Source organism: Pseudophryne corroboree, chromosome 1, assembly GCF_028390025.1.
Source record: "Pseudophryne corroboree isolate aPseCor3 chromosome 1, aPseCor3.hap2, whole genome shotgun sequence".
Classification (NCBI taxonomy): domain Eukaryota; kingdom Metazoa; phylum Chordata; class Amphibia; order Anura; family Myobatrachidae; genus Pseudophryne; species Pseudophryne corroboree.
Window position 1 is genome coordinate 1,210,426,672 of NC_086444.1, and position 11,371 is coordinate 1,210,438,042.

An 11,371-nucleotide genomic window follows, 5' to 3' on the forward strand; every position below is an offset into this window, starting at 1 on the left:
ACCTTTCCTTTTAAAGTCCACAAGCCCTTTTCAATTACGAACCCAATTAGTGTAATGATTGATAATGTTCCTAAACAATTAAGTCTGTAAAAAAAACCAGATTAACACTTTGTTGCCATAATTGCCCATCAACATGTAAAAGTGTAAAATAGTTTGTTTTTTTTTTCACTTTTTTTTTTTTTAAAAAGGTGTTGTTTGTGAATGAAGGTTTTTACATGTTTCTTAACACAATAATCTCCTGTATTTTTTGTTAAAAATGTAACGTTAGATGTGTGTAATTTTTTTGGCAAACAAATTCTGCCTGCCAATCTGCTGATCCTTTTTTGCATTAATAAACACAACACCCGGTTAACTTTAATCAACTTTTTTATTTTTTTTTGGTTAATATTTTTTTTATTTTTAAAACAAATAATCAAAATCAAGCAAATTTTTGCAATTGGTCAACACAAGTCATTATTCCTTGCAGGTGTAGGCGCATGGTGTAAAGAATCCCGGATAAACTTGTAGGATCTCCAACTGCAACATCTGAAATTAAGATGCAACACAAACATTAATAACTTAATTACATTAATTATTATCCAAGCAAGGCGCAAAGCACACTTACTAAATAAGTGCAAACAGGTTTGAGTAGAACAATTAGTAATTTTGAGAATGTAACTTTCACACAAAAAAACAGTGTGTCATTAGGCTGCATAACAAAGTGAAGCATGTGATTTGTAAGTGTAAATATTCAGACTACACAGGCCCAAGTGTAAAAGGCAAACAACATACTAAACTCCACTCAGGTCTAACTGTTTACCAGAAAAACTAACACATATAAACCCTGTTCTCCTGGCAACCCTGGCTACCTAATGAGTGTCAACCTAGAGTGGACACACAAAACATTGCACACATACACACTGTACATATAATGACACTCACAAATATGTCAAGGCAACATGTACACCATGATGAAATTTTCAAATATTTGTCCAGGGTCCAAGAATTCTAACAGTACAACACTGCATGTTTTGACATTGTAAGTGTAAGTGGGTAATCATTTTTTTCATTATAAAACAAAACTTACTTTCCACGGCAACCTCAAGACTCCCGGACCGGTCTGCAGGGGCTTCCTCTGCCCATTCACTGGGTGGGGATGTTGGCTGGATGGGGGAAGGTGGCTGGATGGGGGAAGGAGGAGGGATTGGGGAAGGAGGAGGGATTGGGGAAGGAGGAGGGATTGGGGAAGGAGGAGGGATTGGGGCAGGAGGCTGGATGGGGGAAGGAGGCTGGATTTGGTTGCCAATTTCAGAGGGGGGGTCTGATTGAGAGGGCGAGGGGGGCGGAGAGAAAGTTAAGGCAATAGAGGGTGTGGGGGGTTCAGATTGGGATGTAGAATTAGAAGGAGAAGGGGTATGGGAAGGAGGAGAAGGGGTCCCAGAAAGAGATGGAGAGGTGTGGTGAGAAGGGGAATGGAAAGTGGAGTGGGCCAGGGAAGCTGATGGGGCCTGGGAAGCTGAGGTGGACTGGGAAGATGAGGTGGACTGGGAAGCTGAGGGGGACTGTGAAGGGGAGGGGGAGTGAGAAGGGGAGGGGGAGTGAGAAGGGGAGGGGGAGTGAGAAGGGGAGGGGGAGTGTGAAGGTGAGGGGGAGTGGGAAGGGGAAGGGGGTGGTGAGTTTTGCCGTTGTTGTTGTCCTAGAATGATAATTGTGTACAAATTTTGTAAACATGAGAAATTACTTAGTAATCAATTTCTTTTCTCAATGTTCTGTTCAATGTTAAATGTTTTTTTTTTTTTAATAGCAAAGCAAACATGTTAAGATCCTCTTCATGTTGGCCACAGCAAACAAAATGAGTCCAAATTTTTACTTTGAAGCTCATTCCTTCATCTAGTCAATTGAGTCATAGTGATTGGTCTAGGCAACATCACCAGATTACTATTCCAGGAACCTTATTATATAGCCAGCACTGATCAAGTTTTTTGGTTCTTTTTCCTGCCTGCTTCTTATTTTTTTGAAACATGCACTTGTTTGGTGTTACTTTGCTACAGTCAGTACTGTTTTCCCTAACCACACACAGTGTCATAATTTCCAAAAAAGGACACAGCAGGTTGCAATTAGCCTACCATTTACTGTAAAATGATTGAAATTCCAAGGGGATTACAGCAGGAATTTCGTTTGCAATTGTCCAAAAGCATGTGCACTGCAGGGGTGGCAGATATAACATGTGCAGAGAGAGTTAGATTTTGTTGGTTTGAGTAATTATGGGCAGGGTAAATACATGCTGCTTTATTTTAACAATGCAAATTTATATGCAGATTTAACATACCCCACCCCAAAATTACTCTCTCTGCACATGTTACATATGCTTCCCCTGCAGTGCACATTGTATTGAACAATTGAACCATAAATTCCGGAAGCCCTAAACTTGGAAAAAAACACAGTAGCACAATTTTTAACCAAAACATACGGTAAGGTAACTTACTTCGTGTATGCAGAGCCCGAATTTGCTGGCGGATCTCCGCCAACAAATCTGGAGTCCTCCTACGGAGATCACTCCACCTCCTTTCTAGCTGGATGATTGTCCGCCTGCTGCGGACGCGAGTCCGCAGCAGGCGGCGGACCTCCGCGTAGGCCTCGCGCTTCACCCGATTGGGGATGAAGCGCCCAACGCGGCCTACGCGGCGGTCCATCACCGCAACCAGCACGCGGAGCTCCCGCCTGGTGAACGGTGCTGCACGCATCATGGCAATGGCGTTTTCCTTATTTGGGCATATATTTATAGTGTCTGTTAGCATGTGATTGGTCAAAAATCTATGTTGTCATTTCTAATAACTTTATTGCTCTAAGCAATGCTGTGAAGAGCAGAGTGTTATTTGGCACGAGCGGAAATTCGCATTAGCAGAAGCGAAAATGTTTTGAACACAAATTTAAGAAAACAAAACACACACAGAGACACAGACTTTAGATAAAATTACTATACATATCTGTGTACTCACCACAGTTCGTGTGATCATTCAGCTGGACAGTCACAAAGTGTGAAACATTGAGTATCATTTGTTTGTGTGTTTGGTTACAGAATCAGGATTTGAGGATATAAAATAAATAAGGACACTATTTATTAACATTACAGTATTTAAATTTCTAAAAAAACATTGTAAGCTTAACGTGTTTTTGGTTTTGGATAAAAAAAACAATTACCCATTCCAACACAACAAAAGCCTTACCCAATCACTTTACAAGATCATACAAAATGCAATCATGGTTTAAAAAACATAAGCATACTGTGTTGTATTATTTCTGCAAATATAAAATATAAAAACACTATACCTGAAATATTCTGCAACAATTCTTGCCCTCACTTGGCTCCCCCTCCGTGTCACACTCCCCCCACCGAAGCGTGGACCAACCCCTGGCTCCTCATCAGGCAATTCCTCTGCCTGAGGAAGCTCTACACTACTCCTTACCGCGATATTATGTAGTATTGCGCACAGGACCACTATTTTACTTGCCATCTCCGGCGAATACATGATGTCGCCACCAGTGCGGTGGAGCACACGAAACCGCCCTTTAAGGACACCAATTGTGCGCTCCACCAGCTGCCTAGTGGCAGTAAGCGCGGAGTTAAATGCCATCTGTGGTCCTGGCCTGGGATTACGGTAAGGAGTCATGAGCCAGGGGGTGCAAGGATATCCACGGTCTCCTGTTGGTAGATAATCCAATATTTCAAAATAGTATATTTGTCAAGTTATTTTTGTTTGTTTCAAAAATTAAAGCAAAAACTCACCCAATAACCACATGTCTGCTCGTTGACTTGATCTTAATCTCTGCCATATCCCTGATTGTCTAATGACATATGCATCATGGGAACTTCCAGTAAACTTTGCATTCAGGGAAAGGATCTGGAGGGATGGCCCACAAACAACCATTACATTCAGAGAATGAAACAGTTTCCTGTTTCTAAAAATTTCTTCATTATGTCTTGGTGGCTGAATAGCAACATGTGTGCCATCCACAACCCCAATAACATGTGGGAAGCGACTACCACCTTCCGCAAATTGCCGCTTCACCACATCTAGGGCACCAACATCCAAAGGCATATCAATGAACTGCTTCACCCGCTTTAGGAAAGCCTGGCAGACACGCCGCAGGACCTTACTGAACTGGCCCTGCGACATGCCAACCAGGTCTCCCACAACATGCTGATATGAGGCTGTAGCCAAAAAATGTAACACTGCAAGGAATTGTGTCAATGGTGGTATTGCTGTAGGATACCGAATTTCAGACTCCAGATCACTCTCTATTATGGAGAGAGTGTCTAGGATTAGATGTGGTGGCAGCCGGTATCTACGCACCACCACATCATCTGGCATCCCAAAAAGTAGGACACGGGTTCGGAAAATTGGTGGCCTAGCACGCCTCCGTTGCCTTGGTTGATGAGGAGCCGGCTGTGGTTGTGGGGCTTGCGGTTGGGGTGGGAGTGCTGGCGTGGGTTGGGGAGGTAGGGCTTCTGCTGCAATATATATTGACATCACACACTTTAAAAAAAAAAAAAAAAAAACAAAGATGAAGAATACAAAACTAAAGTTTGACAAATATACTACAATAAAATGGTTTGACAAATGTGGTGTCAACTTACTGCAGGAGCGTACATTTTTTCTGTGTTGAATTCATGTCCAAAATGTAAAAAAATTTGGCAAATAACAAATAAAGAACAAATTTAATTAAAAATACATATGTTATTTTTACAATTTCCAAAAAAAATTTATGGGTACATTTCTCTGCATACAAAACTTCACTAACACCAATAAAAAACCACAAACAAAAAATAATAGGCATTTAGTAGCTAGACCAGGAAAGACAAACACTACTTTGCAGATCAATCCTGGTAAAAAAAAAATTGGTTTAGCCAAAAGGCAAAAAAAAAAAAAAAAAAAATATTTTACAAAACACAAACAGGCACCAACACAGGCCAAGGACACTTACCTGCTCCAAAAGAAAGGCAAACTTGGTGTTCCCTAGCACACCAATCCAAATAAATATCAAAGGGTTATATGACCCAAAAACAAGCACCTACAAGAGAACACAAATGATAGTCACAAATAACATACAGAACATTAAAACAAACAGCCACCAATACAGGCCAAGGACACTTACCTGCTCCAAAAGATAGGCAAACTTGGTGTTCCCAAGCACACCAATCCAAATAAATATCAAAGGGTTATATGACCCAAAAACAAGCACCTACAAGAGAACACAAATGATAGTCACAAATAACATACAGAACATTAAAACAAACAGCCACCAATACAGGCCAAGGACACTTACCTGCTCCAAAAGAAAGGCAAACTTGGTGTTCCCTAGCACACCAATCCAAATAAATATCAAAGGGTTATATGACCCAAAAACAAGCACCTACAAGAGAACACAAATGATAGTCACAAATAACATACAGAACATTAAAACAAACAGCCACCAATACAGGCCAAGGACACTTACCTGCTCCAAAAGAAAGGAAAACTTGGTGTTCCCTAGCACACCAATCCAAATAAATATCAAAGGGTTATATGACCCAAAAACAAGCACCTACAAGAGAACACAAATGATAGTCACAAATAATAAGCACATGTTTATTTTCACAAATGGACTTGCCAAATATATATGGGATTAAATAATTAAACAAAAAAACATTAATAAAACACTTTGACTTCCAAAAATTAACAATAACATTTCCACAATACTCACAAACGAAAAATTGCATAAACAATGCAACACTGTCTATATTCCAAACGCAAACGAAAGGACAAAGGTATGCTTGACAATTACTCACTCTGCAAATTCCACTAGCACCTTCACGCACAAGCCAACAAACAAATGAAACTCCAAACTACCTACACTCACAGCGTGCAAACTCGGCCCTTAAATAAGCAGTGCAATCATTCACCAGATTAATAGTGTACACCTGTGTGAATTAACTATTCGCACGTAGGTATATAAGCGCACACACCTCGGCGTACACGTCATCACAAACATGGCTTCTCGTGAGCAAATCGCAGCAGAGCTAGACCGCATTGCAGAGCAGCAGATGGCATTGCAGAAACAACGCTTAGAGTGGCAAAGGCGCTTGTTAGAATCCGCCTCTGCGGATGTGGAGGCAGGACCTAGTACTCTGCAAATTTCTGCTTCTGAACCTCAACAATTGAGTGTGGATACCCTGCCACACACACATAGTGAGCCAACTGAGGGAGAATTGACTTTAGCCACACAAACACAGCAGACAGAAGCTGCTAGTGAGGAGGAAGATGGAGATGAACAACAAGAAGAAACCTCACAGGCTACCTCCAGACGGAAAAAAAGACAGCCTGCATTCACTAAGAGGGAGTTGCGTGTCTTGGTCACGCAGGCCATGGCCAAAATACATAGAGGGCCAAAAAACATGGGTGCTGCTTCAAAAGAACGCATATGGAGAGACATCACAAAATCTGTGAATGAAGTTGGCTCTGTCGTCAGAACATCACAGGAAGTGAGACGACGGTAAGTGCATCTTGACAATCCATTTTCTGTGCTAAGTTGATCAAAAAATATAGTTACATATCATGTTCTGTCTAGCAAACACAAGCAGAACATGTGTGCTATATATTTTCTACAACCAATAATAATACTCAACTTTGTCCCTCTTTCACAATACATATGTAGGTGGGCTGACTTCAAATCCCGCCTGAAGGCAAAGAGGGCTGCGGAGTGGAATGCCTCAAGGGCTACAGGGGGTGGACCACCTGTCGCTGTGGAGTATACTGACTTGGAGGAGATGGCGATGGACTGTGTCAGTTATGAGGAGGGCCAAGGGGTGTCTCATATGGACACGGACCTGCCTGAGATTCTGACGGGACATGACTTGGAAGGTAAGTTTACACATTTATTTGTCTGTAATTTGAACTGTATTTAGAATCTTTTACTAATTTATACTCCAACTTTTTCCCCACACATTCTTCTATTTGCTTGGCACAAAACACAGCACAGGGGGGTGAACAGTTTGAGTCACAGGCCGGTTATGTGGTTGAGGCTGAGGTGGAGGGACCTAGTGGGTCTGGCAGTGTGGGCCAACAAAACCCACCTATGCAGGTTCCTACTGGCCCCCCCACCCAACCCTCTGCTATCCCGGAGATCCTGCTTGAAATTGCTAGGTATGGTGAGAGCCTAAACACATTTCAAGACGGGGTCATCCGGGAGGTAAGCCAGATAGCTGTCCGGCTCACTGAGATCCGAACCTGTGTTGAGCAAGGTGTTGCTCAACTCTGCCAAGGTCTGGCAGAGATCAGGCAGGCCCAAGAACAACTGGCCTCCTCAAACCAAACCCTTGCAAATAACATCTTGCAAGGGCTCCAGGCCATCGCTGTCTCCCTTGCCCACAGTGGCAGAGAGCCAACCACATCGGCTCCCTCCCCTGCCCCTGCCCAGGAAGAACAGGCCACTGGGCAGGCCCAACGAAGGTCACTCCGCAGACCAAGCAAAGAAGATCAGCCTCAGGCGGGGAGAAAAAGAAGAAAGTGATGTCTCTCCAGATGGGCAGCACCCATGTTTTTGTAGTTGCCTCTATGTTATTTTGGAGTTGGCTTGTGTGGCCAGAATGGATCACTCCCTCTTAGTGAAATGTCTTTTTTCTGTTTGGAGGAATTGTAGCCTGTGAGTTTCTTTTAACAAACAACAGAGCCATCTTCCTCTCACTAGTGTGCTGTGTATTGTTGTGTTTGTGTGGTGGATACTAATTCTTTTTCATTTGGTATCAAATTTGTGTGTGGCAGGGTGTGTAATATGTTTAATTTATGCATTTAAAAGATACTTTTGTCAGAAGCAGAAATTTGCAGAGTACTGAGTTCTGCTATCTAATTATTGTCAGTGCCATCTGCTTGGTGCTTGGTCTATCTCTGCCTGTGAGACTCATGTGGAGCCATGTTTAAATGTTGTGTAATATTCTTCCCGTAATAAAAAAAACATATTACAAATGTGTGCAATTTCTTGAAGGTAATGCATTAGCAAAATCTTAGTTAACAAAAGATTAGGTCAACATATAGACACTTGGTGACCAATCTGCTAATTCTCCTTAAAATTCTAAATAATTTAAAAAAAAAGGTATGCTTTGCACCACACTTTAATGTCCATATTAATAAAACAGACACGACAACTTGATTAAATATCTTTGGTCAACATGACATCATTGAAAACATTGACAGATATTATAAACATATATTAGTGTGACTTATAAAACTAAATCATAGTGTATGCTGCATTATGTGGGTGTTGGTTAATTGATAAGAATGTAGCAGAATTCTATAACTTTATCTAAAAATGTAACTTGTTTGTATTTAGTAGTCTAACACACATTAAAACATTTCAACAAAATGCTTACACACCAAGGTAAACACAAATAACAACCTTATTTGACAGTGTGTGAGATTAATATGTGAGTAGAATAAACATGTAATGTGTGTTCAGTCAATTGGTGGTTGGTAACTTTCATGTGCTCAGTAATTAACAAGTAATTGGACATCAGATGAATGTGCTCTCCAATTAACTGCTAATTACTGCATACACACTTGTACCAGTACTTCGCAAATGTAGAGTAACTGCAGACCTACTCTGCTGCTGCGTGAATGGTGCTACGGTTTCCTATGTTAGTTTTAACAGCGACAATGTTTATTTGCGAAAACAACGCCCAATGCTAGTTGCATACTCCCACACAGTACGCCCACTTTCACGCCCATGTCGGAGCATTGCGAAGTCTCGCCTCCGCCACGCCCACGCCACTCCTCGTTTTCGTTTGGCAGTTACGGCTTTTTTTTTCCAAAGTAATTTTGCACAGTTGTCGTACGTATGTCGTCGCGCATGCGTAATCACGCATTTGCGCATGCGCAGATACTTACATTTCGGACATTTGCGATGCGATGACTCTTAGCGATCAACTCGGAATGAGGGCCTATATGAAGTTATTTCTCTGACAATTACAAGTAACTTCATATAGTTAGAATTCTCATACTTCCTATGCAAGAGCAGATATCTCCACCAGTAAGGTGCATGCTTCCAGTGTAATAGGTTGTGGGTTCTAATCCTGGATATGACACTTGCAAATTAGTTGTCAGAGAAATAATCAGCATTGTGAGTGACTGAGCAGATCTATGTAGTGTGTGGCTGGACCCCCACAAAGATCTGCCTAATTGCAAGGGTTTTGTAGTAGCTTCATATAGTTAGAATCTGCAGGCTTGCTATGCAGGAGCAAATGTGTGTGTGTGTGTATATATGTATATATATATATATATATATATAGGGGGGGGCACCAATATTTTTCCTTGCCTCCAGGCAACTGGGACAAACTTACGCCACTGACAGGGGGCGATATGTGTGTAAGCGGCACTGGTACAGGGGGCGATATGTGTGTAAACGGCACTGGTACAGGGGGCATTACGTGTGTAAGCGGCACTGGTACAGGGGGGCGTTACGTGTGTAAGCGGCACTGGTACAGGAGGCATTACGTGTGTAAGCGTCACTGGTACAGGGGGTGTTTCTTCTGTAAGCGTCACTGGTACAGGTGGCGTTACGTGTGTAAGCGGCACTGGTACAGGGGGCATTACGTGTGTAAGCGGCACTGGTACAGGGGGCATTACGTGTGTAAGCGGCACTGGTACAGGGGGCGTTACATGTGTAAGCGGCACTGGTACAGGGGGCGTTACGTGTGTAAGCGGCACTGGTACAGGGGGGCGTTACGTGTGTAAGCGGCACTGGTACAGGGGGCGTTACGTGTGTAAGCGGCACTGGTACAGGGGGCGTTACGTGTGTAAGCGGCACTGGTACAGGGGGCGTTACGTGTGTAAGCGGCACTGGTACAGGGGGCGTTACGTGTGTAAGCGGCACTGGTACAGGGGGCGTTACGTGTGTAAGCAGCACTGGTACAGGGGGCGTTACGTGTGTAAGCGTCTCTGGTACAGGGGGCGTTACATGTGTAAGTGTCTCTACAACAGGGGGTATTATGTGCGCTGTGCCTTTGTAAAGTATGTGAGGGTGCAAATTTATAGTTTGCAGGGGGGCGCCGAACACTCTAGCACCAGCCCTGACTGCACACCCACTGCACTGCGCTGCACTGTCACCTTTTACATTGATTCAGCGTCCAGACATTACCCTCCGCGATATCACTCACTCTATCCGTTACATTAGCCATCTCGGGGCTTCCAGGCCGGCAGCCCAGGTGCTGTGTTGCGGAGTCAGGGCCTCTGGGGATCTGGGTGCGGCAATGGCGGAGAGGCACTTCTGTGACATCACACGCTGAGGAGGCTCCGGGGCTCAGAGAGTATGCGGCGCAGGGAGGGCTATGAAAGCCTTCCGCTGCGTCCTTTCATACACATCTATGCCGGTGCCCGCAGCAGCTTTTATTCCACCTGCGCCGCGGCTAGGGAGTGGGGATTGTTGATGGCGGAGGGGGCAGGCGGACTGGCAGCAGGACATAGGACGCTGCAGTAAAAGGATGTGTTTCCCCTCCAGCTGCACCTTTTTGGCAGGTACAGTTCCTTTTTTTATGGTCTATACCGATTTTTGACTCTCCAAGCTTCCATTGAAAGTATAGGAAAGGGGGCGTGGCCACGCGGTGTCCCCGTGGCCACGCCCTCTTTTCAAATTTATATCAATATTTATGTGTAAAGTGATGGAGGGTGTGTTGCTGCAGATGCAGTAGGACTATTTTGGGGTGTGGAGCTGGAGCAGCAGCTCCATCAGTCCCATTGCTAATCCTGCTCTGTGAAAACTAGTGATGAGCGGGTTTGGTTCCTTGGGATCCGAACCCCCCCGAACTTCACCCATTTTACACAGATCCGAGGCAGACTCGAATCTTCCTGCCTTGCTCGGTTAACCCGAGCGCGCCCGAACGTCATCATCCCGCTGTCGGATTCTCGCGAGATTCGTATTCTATTTAAGGAGCCGCGCATCGCTGCCATTTTCACTCGTGCTTTGGAGATGATAGCGAGAGGACGTGGCTGCTTTCTCTCAGTTTCTGTGTTCAGTGTGCTGCAAATATCTGTGCTCAGTGTGCTGCAAATATCTTCGCTCAGTGTGCTTGCAAATATCTGTGCTCAGTGTGCTGAAAATATCTACGTTTTCTGCCTGAAAAACGCTCCATATCTGTGCTGCATTGCAGTATATAGTAGGAGGACAGTGCAGAATTTTGCTGTGACCACCAGTATATATATAGCAGTACGGTACAGTAGTCCATTGCTCTACCTCTGTGTCGTCAAGTATACTATGCATCCATACCTGTGCTGCATTTTAGTTGTGCGCAGTATATAGTAGGAGGACAGTGCAGAATTTTGCTGACCACCAGTATATATATAGCAGTACGGTACAGTAGTCC

General features: G+C 43.7%; 1 protein-coding gene across 1 annotated transcript; it reads right to left on the bottom strand.

Moving 5' to 3' along the window:
• Positions 1-440: 440 nt before the first annotated feature.
• On the bottom strand, positions 441-4,660 carry LOC134930619 (putative nuclease HARBI1). The gene is made up of 5 exons (XM_063925351.1): positions 3,767-4,660; positions 3,310-3,682; positions 2,979-3,000; positions 1,067-1,675; positions 441-525 (listed from the first exon to the last, which is right to left on the bottom strand). Exons 1-3 carry the CDS (start codon positions 4,509-4,511, stop codon positions 2,997-2,999), a joined length of 1,122 nt encoding a protein of 373 aa, XP_063781421.1. The 5' UTR covers positions 4,512-4,660; the 3' UTR covers positions 441-525; positions 1,067-1,675; positions 2,979-2,996.
• Between the last annotated feature and the right edge of the window lie 6,711 nt (positions 4,661-11,371).